Below are 26,146 nucleotides of genomic sequence, written 5' to 3'. Positions count from 1 at the left end.
ACCTCTCAGGCTTTTTTCATCAACCTTACGGCTAAGTATTTAAATAGCCAATACTTGAAATTTTCAATAGTACCAGTAAACCTCAAACCTGCCTTCTCACTCACCCTTACCATTAGTAAAAACAAAGTCTGATCAATCATAACCTGTAAAATCATACAACAAAGGGAAGACTAAGGACTGATTCTTATCAGTAAATCCATTTAATTCCCAATGACACTTTAGTCTGATATATCTAGTATCCTAACATAATTTTAACCATAAATCAAGAAAAGCATTTCCAAACTAAGTGTAACTTTTCAGTTGATGTGCCTTTTTGGTATTAAAAGTGCTATCAACATGATAAGATGTCTTATGGCACACTGGACTCAATATTATGTCCTGGTGAGGCATCCATTTTTAGTAGTATTTTCCCCTAAAATGTTGTTCACCGTAATAGACCCCTTTGATATATTACAGTAATTCTGGTGAAATCAATGGTGATATTAAAAAACCTTCCCTGACTTTACTCCACCATGGCTACTGTTAGTGAAACTGAAGTGACTAAGTTATAAAATGCTCAACCAAGTTGTTTTCTTATGGCATCCTTGGTTAGTATATTCACTCATGCACAATCCAAGGTAGTGCAATAGAAACAATAATGTTAAAATAGACATTGTGGATGTAAGCATCTCCCTTTATATCGGGCATTTAGAAGCTTTTAAAAAAAAATTTAGATGCTAAAAGATTGTGGGAAAACTAGGCTAGCCGTGTAGTTGTTCCATTTATAAGTACCTTATTACAGGACAGTTACACGACCCTCTGTGGGAGTGTGCTTTCAATTCAAGAAATAGTAATAAAGTGCCTAGCTATATAAAAACTGTAGAATTCCAAATTTTAAATTAAGCTAACTGCATTTACACATTTGGGCTAACAAAATCTAGACCCTGTCTACATAGATTTAATCTAATTTTCTATTCTATATCTTGTTCTAATAACCACATTTAAAAAAAACCAAAAACTTACTCTTTACTGACTGAATAAGTAGGGTCCACTACTGTAGCTTAACAATCAAATTTTATTGCTTTATTCATGTGGTGCTTTTGCAAGGCACTGTGGTATGCACTAGAAAACTTGGAATGACTTGTGAGGAAACCTTGGAATGACACATGAAGGATGATATGAACAGTCATTCTGAGGCAGGATGCTTTACTGAATTGTTTTTAACCAGGATACCAAACATCAGGAATGAGTTCAAGTTAAAATTCACAGGAGAATGGAAACATCTTAAGGTCAGTCACTTCACATGCCCATCCTGATACTTTGAATAATCTGGAAAATTGCTGTAAAAAGAAAGAGCAAAAATTAAAACATGCTTTGAATAAAACAGGCCTGGCAACCGACAAATATTAAAGTAGTTCAAGAATCCAAGAACACCCTGACAATTACTTGCAAATACTATGTAACTTCAAGTAATATGAAAACAGGCCTACTGTGATAATACAATTACTTTTCTATGCCTTAGCTTTCCTGAATTTTATGTCTAAATGTTTAAGCGTTATCAAATAAGGAGTGATTTTTAAGAAAGAAAGTACCGAAGTGAACAGCTTTTTCTAGCATATAAGTATTTTGGTTTAACCCTAAATATCAGGTGTACCTGGCCTGTAATATATGCGTATTTCCTCATTCTTAGGAAGCTGAAATTCAATTATCTTTAGGTTACATAAACTGCTTGGCTCTTGGCCATTTATCTGGAAAGCTTCTCCAACGTTCAGGAGACAGACAAAGGGAAATGGTTGAGAGAAACCTCCAGTGACTTTAAAATGTCAAGACAAGGAAAGCAGAAACATGTTTTTTCCATATTAAGAGCCTGCATATTAAGATAATAAATGAAGAGAGGAAAGACATTCTGTAATCCATTCGCAGAGACAAGAGTCTACCACTCTTGTCTGCCACAGAACAGCAGTCTGCCCTGACAACTAATTCTTCCTACCATATGCCAAACATTTCTTTCATTAAACTAAAAACATCTGTCTCACACATTAAATTGTTAATCAGGTACAAATTCCTCTACAGTGGATTAATTCCTTGTACTAGCTTTACTTTATAAAACATAACCAATTTTGACTTAAAGACATTAGATTTTGGAACACGTTAAAGTTCGAATAATTCCATGAACGTGAAATTCACAAGCTTCTCTTTCTCAAAGGTTGCTAAACATTCTAAATTCTCATTCTGGAAGGTGTTTTTTTGTTTTGATCTAATGTTTTTCAACTCGATAATTACTGAGGACCTGACCTCCTTTTCTGTTCTGTGAGCGCAAATCAAACGGGGAGAAGTTTCTAGAGCACCACCCTCTGTACATATGTGGGACAAGTAATTTGGTTCGGACGAAAGAAAATTATACGGATCTCCCGGCAGGTGGGTTGAGAACTACGCGGGTAGGACTCACCACTCATGGGTCACCACGTCATCCCCAAACCCGTCATCCAACACCCAACCCGACGGTCGGCCCCAAAACACTTACCAGAACCACAAACAACAAAAATGAAGAGAGCCAATAACCAGGGTCCTACAGATGCCTTCTCTTCAGGAGCATTTCTCTGCAAAATGGAAAATCCGCCGTTTGCAATGTAAAAAACCCGCCCCGAGCCCGGGCTCTCACCGCCCGCACCCCGGGCCAGGTGGCCGGGTCCCCGCACATCACAGGTCTCTCCCGCGTTCCCGAGTCGACCAGATCCCGCACCCGTCTTTTAAGCTCCCAACTTAGATCCAGCTCGCGACCTCGGGCCGGAGTCTGGGGAAGAGAGCTCGACGCGGCCCTGGATCCCGGGCCTCAGAACCGGCTGCGGAACGGAGAGAGGCGCCCGCTCTTCCCTTACCGAGGTCTTGGCGACGTTGCCGCGCTGGGTGATATTCTTGCTGTGCTTCTCGTTGGCCATACGGATCCGCTGCTTGGCGACCATCTTCGCGGCGCCACCGCCTGCCCCGGCCACCCCTCGGTCTCGCTCGCTCGCTTCTTCTCGGGCCGCTGCGACCGACGCTCCGCTCCCGGTGGCCGCGCCGCCAGAGCGAGGAGGCTCTCAGGCGGGGCGCTAGCTCCGACCGCTGGGCCTGGGCGAGGCGGGCTCCGGGTCTGAACCCTAGCGGGGCGCGGGCCGACTGACGACGCCGGACTGTCCGGCCGAGCGAGGCGGGCGCGCGGGAGGTGGAGAGCAGGCCGCCAGGATAGTCTCGCGCTGCCGCTCTGGCCGCCGCCGGGAGCGTGGAGTGTAAGAGGAAGGAAACGAACACAACGCAACAACGAGACAGTGCAGCAACCCGTCGCCTCAAACTGCTTCGGGATCCGCTGCCAACGTCAGCACTGGACTGGCCCCGCCCCGCGGAAGTGCAGGCTCCGCCTGCTGAGGAAGACGGAGAGGGAGGGTGAAGTCCGGCGCACCGACCCTAGCCCCGCCCCCCCACGCTCCGTAAAGCGCGGGCCCAAAGCTGCGCGTGCGCGCGTTCCAGGTCTTTTCAGCGTCTCGCTCCGACCGGAAGTGAATTGGCCCCGAGGCTCATGACCCAGGAAACACAAGCTCGCTGTCTCCACGCCGGAGGAGACGTGTTGGGGCCGGGTTCGGCCCTCGTGAACTCTGACCCAAGTATCTGAGTTTCTCTTTCCGGGACAAGATGGCGCCGTCCACGCCACTCCTGACAGGTGAGTTCTGAACGAGCGAGGGACTATTTCTTTAGAGCAGAGTTTTTTCTGTCTTTGACCTTGGGCACTACGCGAGAAGCCTTGGAGTCAGATCTGCCTTTTTTTGTGGATTGCAGTAGAGCCGGAGCGCCTTTTGGATTTCTTGATGTAGCGTGGCAATAGGAAGTTAGGCCCTAGCATCGGGACTCCAGCATCCCGCCCCCCGCTTTTGCCCATCCATCATTCTTTCCTAACACTTCAAGTTCTACGGGAATAGTGAAAGGGGCGTAAGAACAGAGTGCCAGTGGAATTTGTTAACCTGGGTCTGCAATATCGGTAGTACTCTAACGCTTACCAGGTCACAGGCCCTGTTGACAGTGTGAAGTCATTGAGTTCTGTAAAAGGAAAGTCTTATTAATACTAGAGTAACCATGCACGTTAAATACACCGAAATTTAACTAATGACAAATCCTATTCTCTTTGCTGTAATGCAGTTTGTGGGACTGTGCTAGTGTAAGTTTTAAGTAGAGGAGAGTGTGGTCTAGAGGAGTAGCAATGAGCATTATAAAGTAGCAACGTTAGAACATTATGTGATTCCTGAGGTTTTGAAGCCGAGGCATAGTTTGTAATGTTATAGAAGACAATAAACTTATTCTTAGGTAATATCGGCGATGACTCTGGAGTAGAGTAGTGGCTGGAGTCTCATATATGAGCTTCAAGTAAGGAGAGGGGAGTTGGGAGAGAAAAGAAGGCTTAAATTAAGTTACCAATAACTTAATAACATGTAGAAGGAAAAAGAAGCCATTGAGGAAAGGGGTTACTTCCCCCTGAGACTTGAACCTTAAAAAACTTTTGCACCTTTTGCCATTCTGCATTTGGAGATCTTTGTTGTTAATGTTAAGCACCAGGCTCATTCACATTCAGTGTGGCTACCACAGTTCTTTCATCAAACGTTTGTCAAATACTGACTGATTTGTTAGATACCTTGCCAGGCAGGTACTGCCTAAAAGCATAATTACCTAACTAAATGAATTTATTTCTCTAATTTCACAAAGGTAGCTTGTATGTTACTTACAATTTAGGAATACTGAATGCTTTTTTGAACTTTAAAAATTAATACATTTTTTAATGTAATCATTTTATCTCTTGCCTTTTAAAATCCTTATAGTAACTGCTTACAGGGTAAATTCTTTGCTGTTTAGCACAGCATGTGGAACCCTTTATAATCTTTTGAATAGCTCTTGTCATTCATTTTATGTCTTGCAACCTCATCCTATTTTGTTCTTCATCAATATTGAACTTTAAAACCCTTGAGCCACGTATTTCCTTAGTCTAACACTATCCTCTTTCTGTTGATTTGGCTGACTTCTTTTTATCTTTTTAATTTTATTTTAGACGTCATTGCTTTATGAAGGCTTTCCTTAATTTTCCCGGATAGTCAGTCTTTCCTCAGGCTGTTTTTGTACCTCATATATACTTTTTTTTTCCCTTCTCATTCATCACATAAGATAATTATCTACTTGTTCAGATGCTTTTCTCCCCTGGTAGACTGTGAACACCTTAATTGCAGGGACAGACTCTTATTCATCCCTGTCTTCTCAATACCAGGTACAATGCCTGGTATACAAGAGACACTAAATATTTAATGGAAGAGTAAATTAATGAAAGATAACCCCTTTATTTGTAGTCAGACTAACCAAGAGTGACAGTTTTCTTACAATGCTTAAAATCAAGGACTTAAGAGCTTAAGAGTTATCCAGTCAGTCTTCTCATTATATTCTCACATTTATAGCAGCTCAGAGAAATTAAGTGGTGAGATTCACATCACAAATTGGCGAAGTCAGAATTATATTCAATCATTCAACCCCATGTTTCATTTTTCTTTCACTGGCACTCTTTCATTGGAACATACTGATTAATCTTTGAAACATTCTGAGTATAGGTATTTCAGTCAACAATGGATCCTTTTACTTCCAAAATCTTTTTTAAATTTAAGGGATTTTGGAGTTGTTAATGATTTTAAGATTACCTAGTAAATTATATTAGTTATTATTTTTCACTGGAAATGACAGAAAGGTAAAACAAGTGAAAGGATTAAAAAAAAAAAAAAATCTCATGTACCTTAAAGCTTTCACTGTTACATTCAGGTATTCTCATGATTCCAAAAATCTGTTTTTCTTCATCCCTAAGCTCTTACTTTCTTTCAGGTTAAATTTATCCTCAGGCTAATGTTTTAACTGGGGTCCCCAGGTTTACATTCAGCCAGCTTAGCAGCTCCTAAGGAAAGTGCACATCTGTGCCAATGTTAAGGTTGGCTGTCTTTGAGTTGGCTTGGCTCTTGTTTGCCATTTAATTAGTCAGGTTTATTTATTTTTTTTTTAAGAGCCTTTTTTTCCCCCATGTATGTATTTATTTTTGGATGCGCTGCGTCGTGGCTTTTCACAGGCTTTCTCTGGTTTCGGTGGCTTCTCTAGTTGCAGGGCACAGGCTCTAGGTGCCCGGGCTTCAGTAGTTGTGGCACATAGGCTTAGTTGCTCCAGGACATGTGGAATCTTCCTGAACCAGGGGTTGAACCCATGTCCCGTGCATTGGTAGGTGGGTTCTTTTTGTTGTTCTCCCAGTTTTATTGAGATATAATTTACATATAGCACTGGATAAGGTTATGGTATATAGCATAATGATTTGACTTATATCACAAAATGATTATCACAGTAAGTTTCTCATATGCAATTTAAGGAAATGAAAAAATTTTTTTCTTGTAATGAGAACTCTCAGGATTTACTTTTTTTTTTTTCTGTTTGGTTTTTTAATTAATTAATTTTTAATTGAATGATGACTGCTTTATAATGTTGTGTTGGTTTCTGCCATACATCAGCATGAATCAGCCATAGGTATACATACGTCCTCTCCCTCCTGAACCTCCCTCCCACCTCCCACCCCATCCCACCCCTCTAGTTTGCCATAGAGCCCTGGTTTGAGTTCCCCGAGTCATATGGCACAGCCCCACTGGCTGTCTGTTTTACAGATGGTGGCGTCTATGTTTCCATGCTGCTCTCGCCATTGGTCCCACCCCTCCTGCACCCTTGACCACACATCTCTTCTCTGTCTCCATTGCTGCTGGCAGGTGGATTCTTATTCGCTGTGCCACCAGGGAAGTCCTAAATTAGTCAGTTTTTAATTGGATCACCAGAACCAAATTATTCTCACCTCTGGATATTTCTCAAAGGAAAACTAAGGTCTCCTGTAAAGGGGGTCCAGGATGCTTGGCCATAAAAGAACAGTAACCCTTACATGAAGCTCATGTTGTTCAGTCAGCTTGCCTACTTGATGCCATTGAGATAATCAAGATTGAGTCATTTTCCTAAATTGATATATACTTCAGTGGGTACAAGGATTGGAAATAGTATGATATAATCACTGTATCCCAGACCTAGGGCCAATTTTCATTGAAGCCTCATAGTTTTCTCATATTAACTCAGACCTAGAGCAATGAATGGTATGTATCTAGAAAGGCTAGGAAGTTTTAAAAATATACTATATAGGCACAGTATTTAACGTAATTATTGTTTTTAAACAGTAATTCTTTGTGGAACTTTGTCGTTTATTTGTTGCTTTAATGAGAGGAACCATTTGTATTCTTTTTTTTCTTTTTTTATAGAACATGTTGATCCTTTTATGATTAAAGGGGAAAATCATCAAAAATAAGGAATCATGTCATGTCAATACACTGCATTAAGCTATCCCCACACTTTACTCATTGTTTCACATTTAGTCACTTCCAATTAAAATGAATGCCTCATTAGAAAGTCATGTAGAAAAAGATTGTTTCAGTTATTGAAAAGAGTCTGTTTTGAGTCCATATTTATTTTTGCTTTTATTAATTTATAATGAAGTTTATGTTCTGTTATGAACCTGATTTTGCATTTCATCTGATAAACTTTGTGTATCTGTGTATTCAAATTTGTGGAAGAAGTTGCTCACACTGATAATACAGTATATTATCAGTAGCATATCTTAGTGGTTCCAAAATTTCTTACAGCACTTTCTTATAGTTGTATTTCTGTGTAGGGAACTATAAAATAAAATACTTGTTTTAAATAGTGGTTTACATGTATGAACAAAGCTGTAATGACTCATTATGATTTTTATGATGAATATAATTGATATTTAGTTCCCCTATAATAGACATATCTACTGTAAAGCATCATGTATAAAGAAGTTGTCTAATTTAATGGGAACCAACTGTATCATTAGTGCATAAAGTAGCTTTCAGTTCAGTTCAGTCACTCAGTCATGTCCGACTCTTTGTGACACCATGAATCGCAGCACGCCAGGCCTCCCTGTCCATCACCAGCCCCGGGAGTTCACCCAAACGCATGTGCATCGAGTCGGTGATGCCATCCAGCCATCTCATCCTCTGTCGTCTCCTTCTCCACCTGCCCCCAATCCCTCCCAGCATCAGGGTCTTTTCCAATGAGTCAACTCCTCGCATGAGGTGGCCAAAGTATTGGAGTTTCAGCTTTAGCATCAGTCCTTCCAATGAACACCCAAGACTGGTCTCCTTTAGGATGGACTGGTTGGATCTCCTTGCAGTCCAAGGGACTCTCAAGAGTCTTCTCCAACACCACAGTTCAAAAGCATCAATTCTTCGACGCTCAGCTTTCTTCACAGTCCAACTCTCACATCCATACATGATCACTGGAAAAACCATAGCCTTGACTAAGTGGACCTTTGTTGGCAAAGTAATGTCTCTGCTTTTGAATATGCTGTCTAGGTTGGTCATAACTTTCCTTCCAAGGAGTAAGCGTCTTTTAATTTCATGGCTGCAGTCACCATCTGCAGTGATTTTAGTACGTACTTTCATCTTGCAGAATATGTTTTTATATTAGTACAGAAATTCTTGGTCAGTGCAATTTTTAATTTAACACTTTTGTTCAGTATTCCCAAGCAAATCCATTCTTGCAGAATGTTGGCAGACTTTTGATTGGTTTCATTTCTTGGAATATTGTAAACAAAGTATTACCAAAAAATGATGGGCTTTTAAAAAGCCTTTTTATTTTGAAGTAAATTAAGACTCACAGGAAGTTGCAAAAAGAGTCAAAAGAGAGTTCCCGTGTATCCCTCACCTAACTTTCCTCAATGATAATATCTTGTATAACTATAGTGTATTGTCAGAACCAGGAAATTGACACTGGTATGGTAGTATTTACTAAACTGCTGTCTTATTTGGATTTTACTCGTTCGTGCGTGCATGTGTTTTACCACACGTGCAGATTCATGTCACCACCACACTCAGAATATAGAACTGCGCCATCACCACAAAGGACTACTCTGTCACCCTTTTCTAGTTGCAGCCTCCATCCGCCTGTAACCCCTGACAACCACTGATCTGTCCTCTATCATGATACTTTGTCATTTCAAGAGTGTTGTATAAACGGGATCATAGACCACTTTGGATTTTTGTTTTTAAAGTGTTCTTTATTTAGAATGAGAACATGTGCATGTTGAAAAGGAGTCCCCATAGCCACTCCAAATACCATTAAGGATTGTTTCAATGTATGAATTTGGGGTTGGGGTACACAGACATTCAGTCTATAGCAACTCTTGGGATCTTCTACTTATCTTAGTTTGGAGTATAAGTATGACATAGGAATTTTGTAAGAGGAAAATCTTGTACCTGTACTGATTGCCCTGAATACCCTGAAAGTTACCACTGCTGTAGCAGAAGGCCACCTTCTTGGGTTCTGAGGTACAGCTGCCACTTTAGTATAACATACGAAACCTTTGAATTTTCATCAGGTCAACATTGGGTTGGTAATGACAACAGAATCAACAGATACAGAGGACTGAGGTCACTAGGTACAAATACCATGAGAGCATAAGAAGTTGAGATGAGCTGGGGATGGCTTTTTTCTTTTTTGCCAGTTATTTTGGGTAGAACATGGTTTGATTGCATCCAGCATATGGCACATTTTAAAAAGTATTTGTGGCTTCGTTGGGTCTGTGCTGACAATGTACCATTTTGTTTTCCTAGATGAGTGTGAGAATTCTGAAAGAGAATGCTTAGTGAGTTAAACTGTCAATGCAGTTTGTGAGAGGGACTTCGTTAGGCTAATGGAATATTATGTAACCTAGTTGTAACATGTAATCTGATAACTGTATATGCCCTAGTTTGGGAAATTCATTTTTCATTAACCCTTCAAGTGTTTATTAAAACTGTAATTGTAGTATTAAGAATGGTGTCTTTTCTTCTAAATCAGTGTATCATACATTGTATTGCAGCAGGTGATTGACTTCGTGACAGGAAAGAGCACAGCTTTGCCTGTGTAGTAAGAGAATTTTGATGGAATACTTGATTTTAGTCAAAGGCCAAGAATGGGACTTCTCTGACTGTCCAGGGGTTAAGACTTCGCCTTCCAGTACAACAGGGTGCAGATTTTATCCATCCTTTTTCAGGGAGCTAAGATCCCACATGCCTCATGGCCAAAAAACCAAGACATAAACAGAAGCAATATTGTAACAAGTTCAATAAAGATTTTAAAAATGGTCCACGTCCAAAAATCTTAGGAAAAAAAACAAGAAACAGTTGAGAATTTCTGACGTTAAGAATTAAACTTCATAGATTTCAAGTCATCTAAAATAACATTGTTTGGCAGAAAATGTTTACTAAATATTAGAGATTTTTAGAATAGATATTCATCAGTGTTTCATTCAAGGTGTAGCAATGGACTGAGCTCATTTGAAACCATTATCTTGAGTGTGGTGATGGACTCATTTTTTAAGATCCTTAGTGCAATGCATGGGTTTGGATTTATGGCAGGCCCGTCCCCCTGGGCCTCTCATAGTGTCCCATGCCAGAAAAAATTGGCCCCGAACCATTGCCCAGCCTCTGCCCGTAGGCTGCAGGCACTGAAGTGGGTTGCACAGTGGAAAAAAAAAAACAAACCCCTAATGCATAGCACATGAAGCTGTGCAGGGGCCAGACAGAGAGACTTGTAGGCAGTCCTATGAAGAGTTTAGGTTTTGATATATGTAGAAATGCAGATGGTGATTGCAGCCTTGAAATTAAAAGATGCTTACTCCTTGGAAGGAAAGTAATGACCAACCTAGATAGCATATTAAAAAGCAGAGACATTACTTTGCCAGCAAAGGTCCACTTAGTCAAGGCTATGGTTTTTCCAGTGGTCATGTATGGATGTGAGAGTTGGAGTATAAAGAGAGCTGAGGGCAGAAGAATTGATGCTTTTGAACTGTGGTGTTGGAGAAGACTCTTGAGAGTCCCTTGGACTGCAAGGAGATCCAACCAGTCCATTCTAAAGGAGATCAGTCCTGGGTGTTCATTGGAAGGACTGATGAAGAAGCTGAAGCTCCAATATTTTGGCCACCTGATGCGAAGAGCTGACTCCTTTGAAAAGACCCTTATGCTGGGAAGGATTGAGGGCAGGAGAAGGGGATGACAGAGGGTGAGATAGTTGGATGGCATCACTGACTCAATGGACATGAGTTTGGGTGAACTCTGGGAGTTGGTGATGGACAGGGAGGCCTGGTGTGCTACAGTTGATGGGATCATAAAGAGTCGGACACGACTGAGTGACTGAACTGAACTGATATGTAGAACACTTTGCTAGACTCCATTCTGTTCAAGGGCAAATTACCCACAACAGGTTGGCAATTCAGTTTAGTATATGAGGAAGCATGGTATCCAGTTTTATACTTGTGAATGTAGAGAAGAAACTTATTCAGTTATGTGTTTACTCAACTTACTTCTCATCTTTCCACTAGAATGAAAGCTCCGTTGAGTACATAGATTTTTATCTTGTTTGTCACTAGTTCTTTTACTTTCATTCTAACTTTAAAGCATTTACTTTGAAAAGTAAATAGCAATTTTCAATATCTGAAAATTGAGCTAGTTAATAATCTATAGGCAGAAAATCAATGTTGTGAGAACTGTCCCTTGGGAAGGGAGAGGAAACAGGGATCAGAGTTGGAGCCTCGAGTGGCCCTTGGGTACCAGCTTTGCTGCTGAAGAGTGGGAGATTTGGAAATAGCTGGTAGAAAAGGAAGCAGGTGCACTTCAGTGAAACCTTTTCTTCAGGTCTGTACTGTTGCTGCTAGCAGGAATTCCAGCTGATAAAATAGTGACTCATCACCAAGTTCTGTCAGTTTTCTCTCTTGAATATTGAATGCTCATTCCCCACTTTGCATTTCCACTGCCTGTCCCTAGTCCAAGGTTTTTGTCTTGTTTTTGCCATGCTGCACAGCTTGCAGGATCATAGTTCCCTGACCAAGGATCAAACCCGGACCCCTAGCAGTAGAAACACAAGAGTCCGTAGTTACTGGACCAGCAGGGAATTGCCGCGGTTTCTGTATCTCTCCTGTGGGGCTCCTGCAGACCATCTTGAGCAGTCTCTTCACACCCTCTCACTGCCTTCTGGGTCTCTCTCTACACTGTGTCAGGTTGGCCTTTTCAAACTGCAAATCTGGTTTTAAAATCTGCCTAAAACTTTGAATTTTCCCGTGGTTCTTCGGCTCCAGTCCAATGCTGCCTAACTCAGGCCCCAGGATCTTGTTTGGTCTGAGCCCTGTTTTCTTCTCTAGATCCATCTCCTTCCAGCGACACAGGCCTTCTTTGCATTTCTGCGATGCTGTCATCTCTCCTGCCATGGAGCTTCTGTATTTGTTACTGTTACACCTTGCTTGTTAACTGCTATTTTATCTTTCATATCAGCACACAAATTACTAGTCAAGGATGCTTTTCCCATCCTTCGATTTTTAGATTGAAACTCTGAATTATTCACTCCAGTAGCCTCTTCTGTCTTTCCTTTGTAGCACCAAATGCAGTTATAGATTTCCATCTATTTGACTAATTATTTGATCAGCGAGGTCAGGGACAAGAGTGATTTTCCTCCCTATTGTATCTGTAGTACTCAACATGAGAGGTAGTTTTTTTTTTCCCCCTGCAAACATTTGTTGAATGAATGGATCATTTTGTTTGGTTCAGCTTTATAAGCTTCTAATTCAGCCATTTAAAACAAAGTAGAATCTAGTCCTGTAGATGTTTTTGCTTATTTAATCTTGAACTTTGTTCCCACCTAATTTTTTAGGACCTTAGTATCATTGGGGGTGTCGGTGTCTCATCCTACTTATTCTCTTAGTTCAAGAAATTGTGACAACAGTGCCTTGTTGTTGTTGTTGTTTTTTAAAGAACTTTCCATGAATTTATACTATATTTTCATGTTATTATTTTACATAAAGCACACAGTGTTCTAAAGTTTTCATTTCGTTGATTAGGGCACAGACTTCGAGGAAGTAATGTAGCTAGGGTTCCACAGCCAGGTAGGAACTGAGGTCTGCCTTTGAGTTCATGTCCTCTCTGTTACAATACAACTACTTTTCACTGGTGACAGTTACAATTTTGAGCTTTTATTTATAAAACTTACTTGAAACAGTAAGCTGATACAAAGATTTAACTTAGACTCAGCTTCTAATTCTGTTTCCAACAGCCATACATTTTGAAAATGAGATTACACAATAATGTGAAAACATAATACTAAGATCACTTTTTTCCCATTTGAATGAAAGGATATAAGTATGAATGTTATATTTCAAGGCACATGCATAGATTTCTTGTAAGATAGATAAAAGTGGGTTTATTGAAGTAATCTCCGTAGAGACTAAATGAGTATGCTCTGCAGGAGAAAAAAAAAAGAGTATTGACTGTCTTAGTCAGTTTACATGTGTGCCCACTAAATTGATTCATTCGTGTCCACCTCTGTGCAACACTATGGACTGCAGCCTGCCAGACTCCTCTGTCCATGGGATTCTCCAGGCAAGAATACTAGAATGGGTTGCCATGCCCTCCTCCAGGGGATCTTTCTGATCCAGAGATCGAACCTGCATGTCTTATGTCTCCTGCATTGTCAGGCAGGTTCTTTACCACTAGCGCCAACTGGGAAGCCCCTTAGTCAGTTTAGGCTGTTATAACAAAGTGCCGCATACTAGGTAACTTGTAAACAACAGAAGATAGAGTTCTAGAGGCTGGAAGTCTGAGACCAGGGTGCCTGCACGGTCAGGTGCTGGTAAGAACCCTCTTCTTGTTTGCAGTCTGCGAGTGTATTGTAGCCTCCTATATCCTCTGTGTTTTTCTTATAAGGGTACTAATCCTGTTCATGAGAAATCCACTTTTGTGATCTAGTAACCCTCTGAAAGGCTCCACCATCAAGTACCATCACATTGGAGTTAGGGTTTCAACATGAGCCTTTTGTGGAGACACATTCAACTCATTGCATTACCTATTTATTTCCCAGCAGTTACATGATCTTACGCAGAAGAGCAAGAAAAATGTACCCATTTAATGCTGATGTTCAATAGTTCTATGAAATATTTAGTGATTTTATTAGTATTTTGATTGGAAACTTTTCACTTTTTTAAACATTTGTGATGACTGAGTATTTATTAATGAAGTAATGGTGATTCTTTCCCTTTTTTTCCCTTTAGTCCGAGGATCAGAAGGGCTGTACATGGTAAATGGACCACCACATTTTACAGAAAGCACAGTGTTCCCAAGGTATGGTTTTATTTTGTTGAGTGATTTACAGAGAACAAAAAAAGAAAGAACAGATAAGCTAGTTTCTTGGGACATACCATATAATGTTAACAGAAGATGGGAAGAATGCATATTGTGTATAACAAAAAAATGACCTTTAGATTTGAAAACACTAGCTTGAGTACTTTTAAAAGGTCTAGGCAACAGTGTAATTTAGTTCATGCTTGAGGCTTAGAGGAATGAGGAAAAACTTGTGACTGTGATAGCCAAACCACTGCCTATCATCTCCATTAAATTACAGCCTAAGGGGTTTTGCTAAACTGTGATAGGAGTCAACCTGAAAGAGTTCATGCCAACCTTAAAGAAAACAATTTGAGAATTAAGGAGAATAATGACCAAAAGTTAAGGCATGTCAAGTATATAAATATTCCCTCCAAAATCTTTCTCCTTCCAAATATTATTGGTCAGTGTTAGACATTGATGGGATCCTGTTCATTACTTCGAAAACTGATAAAGAAAAAAAATCAAGCATTTATGTTACCTTTCCTGTACAAATTTTTTCAGAGAAACCAAACTGTTGATGAAGAAAACTCTATAGAGCAGTAATAAACCCAGAAGGAAAGTTGGGCTTAGATCATTACCATTTCTTTATCCTAAAGAAGTCATGTATCAGTGGTTCTCAAGCTTTTGCATGCCTCAGAATCATCTGAAGAGCTTGTTTAAAAAACCACACACACACACAGGATACTGTTGCCTCTTAGGTTTTCTGATTCAGTAGATCTGGGGCAGGACCCCATGAATAAGAATTTTTAAGTTCCCAGTTAATGCTGATGCTTCAAGTCTAGAGACCACACTTTGCGAACAACTGATCTAGGCAAATTATCATCAAAAGATGCTGAAACTGTTAGATGAACTGTTGATAGGGAACTTTATAATCAGACTGCCATCGTCTGACTCTTTTGATGATTTTTTTTATGAGATCCAGTTCTCTAGAACTTTGTTACAGAAAATATGGGCCCAAGGTCAACGGTATTAGCAACACCTTGAGTCAGTGCAGAAATATAACATCTCAGGCCCTACTCAGTTTACTGAATCAAAATCTGTAGTTTAACCAGGTCCTCAGTGATTTGTATGCACATTAATGTTTGAGAAGTACCACTTTAGAAAATGAGTCTGTATTAAAGCTTTTGTGCTGCGCTTCATTGGGGTGTGCAGTCCCAAGTCAGCAGGATTGAGGGAGAAAGGGAAATGAGAAAAGGAAGTGAAAGGAAACGTAGAATAGGATACACTGAGCTGACCACCAGTTCACAAAATCCAGCCGGGTTGCTTGGTCATGCAAATCTTTCCAGTGAGGTTGTATAAAACCACTGTGCCTTAGAGCAACCTGTTGTTAAGAGGATGGGTACAGAATTGATTGCAGCCAGAGTCTCTTTTGATCTCTTTGGGCTGAATCTGAGTGCCAGTGCTCCTCTTCTTGCTCCTGCAGTAGGTGTGATGGAAGCCATGCTGAAATGTGGCCCTCATTCCTGAAGAGTCTGAGACCACCGGTGGTGTCAAGGAGATGAGGTGGCCACATCTCTTTCTTGAATGGCTGGCGCCTGGGAGCAGGAAGGATTTGCTGGATCTGAGGCGGCGCATAATGAGTCCAGTACAATCTCAGCATCACTAAGAGTAGAACAAGGAGACATTGCATGTCTCTTGGTGAGTTGCAGTAGGAACAGTGTAGTATTTACCTTCTATGAAGATTTTTTAAAACCTGCTTCTAGTCAGGCTTTTAGATCTGGGCATTATTGTGTGATTGCAGAAACACAAATGTCATCATCAGATGAATTAATGCAAGGATAGTGCCCTGTTTAAAAGGGGTGTACTGGTGAGTTCTCAGTGTGTCGTCGTTTGACAATTCAGATATTTATTAGCTACAAAATTCTGATCTGGTGTTGTGACTACATGTATGGACATTACTGAACACACACACACACACATTTTATGGGTCTTCATTATCTCTGGGAGATGTGCTCACAGTGGCCATCTCCATTTGAGAGATACAGTGCTTAAAGTTTTGATCATTTGATAGAAGATTGCCAACAAGCCCAAGTTCCACAGGTTAGTTTTGTACAGAATCCTGCATCCATATTTATTTAATGTGAATATCCTCTTCTGGTTGTTAATACTTTCTGTCTCTGCACAGGAGAAATTGATAGAAGATCTTTGTCTTTCAAATCCAGGGGCACTTGTTGGCTACTTGAGGATATTGTATCCACCATTGTTTTGTTACGCTGGTAGTTTGGGAAATTCTTTACAAAGCTGTGTTGAAATCCTTCAATCCAGCTGTCTCAGGATAAGGACTGACAGCTGGTAACTTCCACATTGTTGTTTGTTTTTAGTTGCTAAATCCTGTCCGACTCTTTTGTGACTCCATGGAATAGCCCCACCAGGCTCCTCTGTCCCTGGGATTTCCCAGGCAAGGATACTGGAGTGGGTTGCCATTTCCTTCTCCAGGGGATCTTCCTGACCCAGGGGTCAGACCCAGGTCTCCTGCATTGCAGACGGATTCTTTACCACTGAACCACCTGGGAACTCCTAGTTTCCACATACACTTACTTTTTTGGGTTTTCAGACAAACTAGTTATTTACCCCAAAGGGCTCTATTTCTTACTTAAGATTGATCTGTTGGTATAAAAATCGATTTCCAGCTTACTTTACAGTGGTAGTCAATGCTACATTTTAAGAGAGAAAGTATTTTGGACAAACTAAAGCATGGTAGAATTATTTTCTAAAATCTATGTAAGTTCTTAGTCACTAAATTAGTAAGATTGTGGATTTTTGATTAGATTCTTTAAAAGTATTAACGTTTATTAATGTAAGCTTTTTTTTTTTCTTGTTATTTTTCAGAGAATCTGGGAAAAATTGCAAAGCCTATACCTTTAGTAAGGATGGGACCTTGTTTGCCTGGGGCAATGGAGAAAAGTTAGTGTTTATTTATATAACTTTTTTTTGTATATGTCATGAATATAAAACATAATTGTTTTATTTGAATAACATGTATTTGGATGTCATTTATAAACTCCATCTTTATAATCTTGGTACAGTTAGGTATTATCTCCAGTATAACATCCACAGAACATCTCCAAAGTTGTTAGTTTCTATTTATGTGTCAAACTTGTTTGAGTTCTCTAGTTTCTTAGAATTAAAAAGGAACATATGAAAAGGGGCTATTAATTTAATGCCAACAGTTTGTTTTAAGTGGTGCTCTAAGTTACTGGTTGGGATTTTTTGAGTTCTGCATTAATATTTAGAGGGTAGTTCTCTTTTTTGCTCCTTTATCTTAGATACTTTATATTTTTGCTGTTAAATTACTTAACAGCTGTATTTATTGCTCTTAATTTTGTTGTAGATAACAGCATGTCATTAAGTATAAGTTATTCAGAAGTATGTTTGGTATAGTCTATATTACATAAAATAATCTGATTATAAAATTGGTCTTACGGCAAAATAAGTATTTAGACTTCAGTGTCATAATTTCACTCAGAAATGAATCCTTTTCCATTTTTCATAGTCACTGTATTTTAATTAACAGAACCAGGAAAAATGCCCAAATATTTGTTGCTTGATTTAAAGTTATCTTAGTGTTGTTGTGTTTAGCCAGATACAATAGCTTAGATTTTTAAAGGAGAAAAAAATGATTACATGAGTTTGAAAAATGCATTTTAAATGTTTCTTATACCATAGTAATAGATTCTCGGGTCTTTCGACTATCAGGTCAAGTTGGATTAAACACATGATTTTTAAAAGTGCTACAAAGATTGTGTTGAGTTAGTTGATTCCCTTTTACAACTATAAGTAGCTGGCAGGATTCACTTTCATAATTAAAAATGTTCATTAGTATTTTTTTGTAAGTTACTAAATACAATCAAAAAACTACTATCAAATTAAGAATGTGATTATATCAGGTCTTATTCACAATGTTAACAGTCTTAGTCTCAAAAGAAAGGATGCTGGAGAAGGCAATGGCAACCCGCTCCAGTACTCTTGCCTGGAGAATCCCACGGACAGAGAAGCCTGGCGGGCTGCAGTGCATGGGGTCCCAAAGAACCGGACACAACTGAGTCACTAACAATTTCACACTCAAGGCCTTGAAGCCTCCACCCCCCCACCCCTGCCTCCAGCTAACCTCAGAATTCTTAGCCCCGGATCATTGGCATTTCCATGTTAGTCTTAACCTTCATTGAAAAATGAATGGCTGGTTGAAAGATTGACAAACTGACCAAACGTTTAATACGTACCAGGATGAGATAACCAGAGCCTCATGACAAAAGGGAACGAGGCTGGAGATGTGTCTTTTTAAACGTTATCTGCTGAAGCTTCTGATTTTTGATGCTTCAATAGAGAAATATGAACTGTAAAGTTGAATCATGGTTTATCAAAAGGAACAAAATGAACCAAGGTTGGCAGTCTTTGCTGATCTCTTAGGAATACCTTTTCTGGAGAAAAGTTGACATGAAGTGCAATAAGCTTATAAAGGTAAATAGTTATTAATATTTTGGGTAACATAATGAATTATAAGTATGAATGACTGGCAGCTTTTATTTCAGTATTAGCACAGTGTCTAGCCAGTGTTGGAGTCCATGTATTATTTCATTTCAACTGGATGAAATGTTAAATAAACTCAGAATAAAAATAAAAAAAAAAAAAAAAGAAAGGATGCACTTTCAACTTATTTCTTTAGGTATAACCTGTTGGGTTGTATTGTTTTTAAATCCATATTTTAGTTTGTACTATTTGGGTAATAAGTTGATAGAAATTTACTATCTGATAGGATATACTATATATCTTTTTGTTGCCTATTATCTTTTTCATGTATCCTTTATTCCGATAACTTGGAGTTTATTGAATAAGTTTATTTTCACTTTGGCAATTATCATTATTTTATATGTCATATCTCTACTTTGCTTTCTGTTGAATTGAACTCAATCCTTTTACTGTGTCCCCACATGTTGTGTCCATTCATGTTTTTAATATGTTTTTTCATACCTTGCTCTAGTATTTATTTCCTTAAGGTGCTGCAGCCACAACAATACATATTGTTCCTGGGGCAAGAGAAACAGATGTAGTGTATTGATTGTAGTCTTTGCTGAGTCCGTGGTTAATTAAGTCAGAAGCTATAGCTGAGTTTTCCTTAAATATATGTGTATAAAATATACACCTTTCATTAAACTAAGAATAACTTCAAAGTTTATTAACAACAACAACAACAACAAAAAACTTCATGTAATTCTAAAATATGTAATTTACAGTAAATTGTAAAGAATCTACAGTTGTAAGCGTGTGTGTCAGTGTGTTTAAGCAGTTTTTGCTTATCCTAACCCAGTATTCTCAAACTTGAGTTGAACAAAATAACTTTAAGGAATTTCTGCAGTGAGAAGGACTATCTTTTTTTTTTTTTTAAATCCTAAGGACTACACAAGAGCAAGTCAGGCCAAACAGGTTTCAAAGCTTTGCTCTGGCATTTATTAGTAGTATGATCTTGGGCAAATTATCAAATCATATCACTTCTTTTTTTCTAACCTTCAGTTTCACCATTTGTAAAATGGAGATGTTAATATCTATTTTTATGAGATTGTTGTGAGTATTAAATGATAAAATGTGCATAAAGTGGTTAAAACAGAACATAGTATGTAAAAAATATTCCCCAAAAGTGGAAACTTCTTTTTTAATATACAGTTATTGTCATTTTTGTCTTTATCGTATCATGATAATTCTTATAGAATTCTTGGAGAATGCTTCTGAGATTTTAATAGACATCAAAACTCTCCTTGATTATTTCCCCAGCTGCTGCAGTTTCCATTTACTCAAATTAAAAAATATACCTTTTGTTTTCTCTTGAATTTGATATTCCTTTGCTTGTCTGGGTTTGCACTGTGTTCACTCAAAGGCCTGTTATTTCCTTTTTGGCTAAAGGTGGTATCATCTATTGTGTCTTCCTGAAAATTCTATTTTAATTCCCAGCACCAGCCTTAAATAGGGGCCTTTTGGTAAAACGTACACTTTTTAATGTTATTTATTGGATATTTTCTAGAACTAACTGAAAATTGATCTTTATGAAAAATGAGCACTTTAGAGTGATCTGTATTTAAAAAGAAGTATGAATGTTTTGGATAGTGCTGACTATTGTGAAACAGTATTTCATTGCTGAAGTATTTCTTTTGAAACTAGAATAAATGTTATCAGTGTCACTAACAAGGGACTGCTGCACTCCTTTGACCTTCCAAAGGCAGTTTGCCTTGAGTTCTCGCCAAAAAACACTGTCCTGGCAACGTGGCAGCCTTACACTAGTAAGTATATTCCAATTGTAAAAATATTCTGATAGGACCAATGCCATTCAGTGGGGGAAAAAAGAGGAGGTTATAACCTTATAGGAAAGTAATTAATCTTTATAATACTAAGCAGTGTTTAAGAATGTTTTTAATAAACAATGAATCTTGCATTCCCCAAATATAGTATACTTTAAATGATTTCAAATTAGATTTGTCATGAGATAGAGGAAAAGAAAAAGCTCAAGGGAAAACTTATAAAGTAAATAATCACTGGATAAAGAAGATCTCAAAATTAAGAATAATAATGAACTTTAAAATAAAATGTTTTATATAAGCATAAATGAAAGAGGAAGTACAGTAGACACATCATCTAAGAAATGTGGATGGTATGACAGAGCAGGAAATGGTGTGCCATTTTCTGGCACAATTAAAGATCTAATATACTTTATATAAGCATTTTATGTAACTGCTTTGTAGATGAGTAATAAAATATTGGGCACTGGTATAGAGCTTACTTTAAAAAGCATTTTGTAATAATATGGATATTGTTGAATAAATATATGTTCAGTTCAGTTCAGTTGCTCAGTCGTGTCCGACTCTTTGCAACCCCATGAACCGCAGCACTCCAGGCCTCCCTGTCCATCACCAACTCCCGGAGTTCACTCAAACTCACGTCCATCGAGTCGGTGATGCCATCCAGCCATCTCATACTCTGTCGTCCACTTCTCCTGCCCCCAATCCCTCCCAGCATCAATTAGTTGATTATTTGGTTATAAACCTTCTGAGTTTGTTCTTGCAAGAGGCATGGACTGTAATGAATCTTAGTTTTCCAAGTAAGTAAAAGAGAATTGGAGAATCAGTTGAGAACTATGAGTGGTTTTATATAACTTTTTTTCATGAGTATGACTTATAGACACAGCTTTCATGATAAGACAGTTTAATCTGTTTAGCAGCAAACCACATCAGACTTAACAAACAAGAAATCTCCTAAGTATTTTTGAAAACTGTAGTAATTGACTCATTTCAGAAATACTGAACTTCTCAAACAGCTGTCATATCGTCATGGCTTTAGGAATGGGTGATTAAATCTATAATTTACGTTAGAGGGGAAAGTTGATTTAAAGCATCTCTTACCTGATCTTTATAATCTTTTTGAAATTTTTTCTAAGAATGAAATCTTTTTACTGGTGTTAGGACACAGTTACTGCAAAAAAATTTATTTTTATGGCAGCTTCTAAAGATGATACAGCTGGAATACCCAATCTGCAACTTTATGATGTGAAAACTGGAACATGTTTGAAGTCCTTCATTCAGAAAAAAATGCAAAATTGGTAAATAAGTGCTTTAAAATATTAGTTATTTTTAAATATTTTAAATATCTTTTTTGTATATTGTTTGTTTTTCTGGTATAATATAGAATATAACTTGTCAGATCAAAATCTAGATCTTTAAGGATTTTGTACGTGGAAATGTAATAGAGTAAGATCTTGATCTTTCTTTGTTTATAAGTATTCTTCCTTAAATGGTAAATAATATCATAAACTTTAACATGCTATAGTTATATTCTTGCTCTTCATTGTAGGTGTCCTTCCTGGTCAGAAGATGAAACGCTTTGTGCCCGAAATGTTAACAATGAAGTTCACTTTTTTGAAAACAACAACTTTAGTATGGAAAGATTTATGAAATAATTTTATTATTTACTATAAATATGTACAGTTTTTATTGCCTTATATGGCATCATATGGTTCTCCTAAATACTGTTTTTATATTAACAGTTGCTGTTACAGGAATTCATTTGAGTAACTGAAGTCTAAATGCTAGTAAAATGTTACAACACAAAGATACTATTTTATAATAAATTTTTATCATCTAATTACTACTAAATTAATATATTTGAATAGCTCTTACTGAGTTTAGTTGCTGTTGAAATTCTGTGATATGAATTTTTAAACTATTGTGTAGAATCTCAAACACAAAAGTAGACACCTAGTCCCAGTAATCATCAGCCTGTTGCCAGTCATTCTTCATCCAGGCATCTATTCACCTATCATCTCTTTTACTCTGCTTAAGCAAATCATAAACATCATATAATTTTACCTGTAAATATTTCAGTAAGGTAGTCATAATACTGTTATCACAGATTATAAAATAATCTGGTCAGTTTCACATTTCTAATAATTGCAAATATAAGTTTTTTAAAACTCAAGATCTAGATAATGTCTTTCATATTACAGTTGAGATATATATATATGTTTCTTTAAATACAGATTTCCTCTCTATTCTTTTTTTCCCCTTGCAGTTTATTATTTTAGAAACAAGGTTACTTGTATTATATATCTTCCCATAATTTAAGTTTTGCTCTTGTATCCTATTCTGTAATTTACCATATTCATCTATTTCCTATAAATAACTATTTGAATCTAGAGTTGGTCAGTTTCAGGTTCTTTTTGGGAGATATGAGGACAAGACTACATCATCATAAGGCAGTATTTTTTTTTATCAAGAAGCACCTAATGTCTCATTGTCTTTAATTTTGTATAGTTAATTGGCACTAATATTCAGTGCCTTGATCGATTATTTCATGAGTGGTTAGAAATTGCTGATATTAAAGTTTCCCTCCTTCTCATTTCATTTGTTAGTTTATACTACCACTATAAAGAGAATTCCCCTTTCTACTATTTGGTTATCTAGTGTTACTTTTTATATCGGAAAGGCAAGATAAATATTCTTTTCCTTTATCACTTTTAACAAGATGAATTCTTTCACTAGCAACTAGATTCCTTAGGCAAGTTAGCCTCCCCCCAACCTAATAAACATATACGATAAATCCATTTTAAAAATTATTCTTATTAATGCTTAAATTGTCCTGTCATTGGTCTTTAATGACTTCTTTGCTGTATGGTGGGACAAGTCATTCTAGGGTTATCTTGTTTATTTCTTGCTATATACCTATAATCAGCCAATTCTCTAGTACACTCTGCTCTCTTTTAGTGGAAAATGGTATTTAGAGACGACAGTCTGGGTGTAGAGGATTCTCTTTGCTACTGTGTTGATTGATCATTGTTTCTACTCCTGTTTTTCTTCTTTCTTATCTTTCATCTGTATTGTTTTTTATTAACACTGAGAATCTGGTTCCCTGGGCTACCAGGGGTGATAGTTTGAGAATAGTACATCCATAGAACCAGATATTTTCAACTTAAAATGGGTTTATCAGGACATAACCGTGTTGTAAGTTGAGAAAGTAAAATGGGAATAAGAAGCTGTTCACATGTACCAGAGATGGTGTGCAGGCTGATTTTGATAACATCCACACAGTCATTTAGCTTTTGACTAAATTTCCTGCTTTTGAGACGTAATCTGCTCCCACTGATTTGGGGTTAGCTTGCTTTTTTATCTTACCTGCCACTTCATGAGCATGCTGAAGGGAGGGGGCTGCCAGTTTAACAGCTGGATAGGCTACTTTTGGACAGCTGTTGGTCTCTGTATTTGAACAAAGGAAGAGTAATAGCTCTTGATCCCACTGACCATGAGAGCAGTAGTGTCGATAACGTGGTTTCTTACTGCCTGGCACAGAGCAATCATTCAGCAAATACCCAGCCATTGTTACTGTTGTTGTGATTATCATTGTTACGGATCTGTGTATCATGTTAGTTATGAAATTTTCATATCTGCATTCTACAGTAGCAAGCTAGAGTCATCTTTCCCATCAGATGGGCTCTAAGACAACATTAGTTCAGAGGTTCAAGGGAAGAGAACTGATACCTATTTAATACCTACTTTGTGCCTGGCACTGTGTGCTAGGAATTAAGTATGTGATTCTCTTACTTGGCGAAGGTCACACAGTTAATAGTGACTGAGTAGGAATTCAAGCATAGGTCTATCTCGCTCTCACCCCATGCGTTTTTCTACTGTGTAGCTCTGCCTTGCCTACATGAGACTACATTTTGTGTATAGTTACATTAACCTTTTATGATGTATTCAGAATTTGACAGATATCTATTAGCTTTTGCTCATTAACCTAACACCATTTACTTTTTTTTTAGACACAATTGCAAATAAATTGCATTTGAAAAAAATTAATGATTTTGTGTTATCACCTGGACCCCAACCGTACAAGGTAATTGCTAATGTTTTTGTTTGTTCATGTGAAATGGTATGAGATTAAGCCTTTTCCTAGTTTTTGGTGACTTTAAAGACATGTCCATCTTAGTTTATATGCTTCAAAATATTAAGTATTTATTTATGTCTGTGTATCTTAGGTGGCTGTCTATGTTCCAGGAAGTAAGGGTGCACCTTCATTTGTTAGATTATATCAGTACCCCAACTTTGATGAACCTCATGCAGCTTTAGCCAATAAAAGTTTCTTTAAGGCTGATAAGGTCACAATGCTATGGAATAAAAAAGGTATGATAAATATCTTTTTATCTCCCATTTTGTTTGTCAAGCATTAATTTAGACTTATATTCCTGTGTGTATAGAAAAAGGAAAAGTTACCAGTGCTTATTTATTGAAAATTTACATATGGTCTGTTATACTTTTTAATGCTTTTCTTATCAACATTAGGTTAATTTATGTTTCAAACCTAATTAAAGTTTTTATCCTTTTAGCTACTGCTGTGTTGGTAATAGCTAGTACAGATGTTGACAAGACAGGAGCTTCCTACTATGGGGAACAGACGCTGCACTACATTGCAACAAATGGAGAAAGTGCTGTGGTGCAATTACGTGAGTGTTCCAGTAGTCTTCCTTTGGTAGAATCGATGATAGTCAAAAATACTGTGCCATAAAAATGTTATCATCTAAGTTTTTTTTTTTTCTTTTTAGTTGTGTCAGGTCTTAGCTGCAGCACACAGACTCTCTAATTGTGGCTCGCAGGCTCAGTAGTTGAGCACATGGGCTTAGTTGTTCCACAGCATGTGTGATCTTAGTTCCTTGACCAGGGATTGAACCCGCTTTCCCTGCATTGCAAGGCAAATTCTTAACCACCAGACCACCAGGGAAGTCCACATCTAAGTTGTTGATCAAGTGATAGAACTCACATATTTTAACAACCTTTAAGATAAAATTTATCTTCATTAAGGAATTTAACTCATCCCCAAACATACTCTATTTTGACAGAATCCAATTAGTTAATTTAGTTTTGCTGTAAGTTGAGTAGGGAACTTGCTGAGTGAGGTAATTCTACTGTATTAGCTCTTTGGGAGCTTATTTAACTCACTATGACAGCAAGTTGATCTAGTGGGTTTAGCATTGTCTTCAGAACTGAAGAGTGTTAACCACTTCATACTTTGTTTCAAGGAGTTAAAGTAACTTAATAGTTTTAAAATTCCTACAACTCAGTAATCTTTTTTATTTTGAATTAAACATGTAAGGGTAAGGTAAACTTTCTTTTAAAAACGTATGTATTCCCATTGAAGTCAGGAACCAAACAAGGATGACTCCCACCCATGCACTTTCTACTATTATTGAACATTCTGAAAGACCTAGTCAGTGTTCCTGATCAAAAGAATAAGTATACAGTTTTGAAAGGTGAAAAGCAAATCACTTCAGCTCATACAATTGTCACAGTATAAACAGCATCCTCTTATAAAACATAATGGAAGGAAAGATTCCATATATGGCAATAAAAAAA

At 37.8% G+C, this 26,146-nt stretch overlaps 1 protein-coding gene and 1 non-coding gene across 3 annotated transcripts in view; both read left to right on the top strand.

Moving 5' to 3' along the window:
* The first annotated feature begins 3,655 nt into the window (after positions 1-3,655).
* The window catches only part of EIF2A (eukaryotic translation initiation factor 2A), a 39,065-nt gene continuing 16,574 nt past the window's right edge, over positions 3,656-26,146 (top strand). The window contains exons 1-9 of one of the 2 annotated variants that reach the window (XM_052638847.1): positions 3,656-3,676; positions 14,153-14,222; positions 17,094-17,168; positions 20,430-20,533; positions 21,747-21,846; positions 22,098-22,180; positions 24,559-24,632; positions 24,775-24,919; positions 25,123-25,239. In XM_052638847.1, the coding sequence (XP_052494807.1) occupies positions 14,176-14,222; positions 17,094-17,168; positions 20,430-20,533; positions 21,747-21,846; positions 22,098-22,180; positions 24,559-24,632; positions 24,775-24,919; positions 25,123-25,239 (745 nt within the window). In that variant the 5' untranslated portion in view covers positions 3,656-3,676; positions 14,153-14,175. Of the gene's footprint in view, positions 3,677-14,152; positions 14,223-17,093; positions 17,169-20,414; positions 20,534-21,746; positions 21,847-22,097; positions 22,181-24,558; positions 24,633-24,774; positions 24,920-25,122; positions 25,240-26,146 lie in introns of both variants that reach the window. The other variant, XM_052638839.1, reaches the window with a different exon arrangement.
* Positions 10,453-10,584, top strand: LOC128058403 (small nucleolar RNA SNORA42/SNORA80 family). Its single transcript, XR_008200465.1, has one exon. It is a non-coding gene; the product is annotated as a small nucleolar RNA SNORA42/SNORA80 family (small nucleolar RNA).

The sequence above is a fragment of the Budorcas taxicolor genome, chromosome 1, assembly GCF_023091745.1.
Source record: "Budorcas taxicolor isolate Tak-1 chromosome 1, Takin1.1, whole genome shotgun sequence".
Lineage (NCBI taxonomy): Eukaryota > Metazoa > Chordata > Mammalia > Artiodactyla > Bovidae > Budorcas > Budorcas taxicolor.
This window is presented reverse-complemented; position numbering and strand designations above follow the sequence as displayed.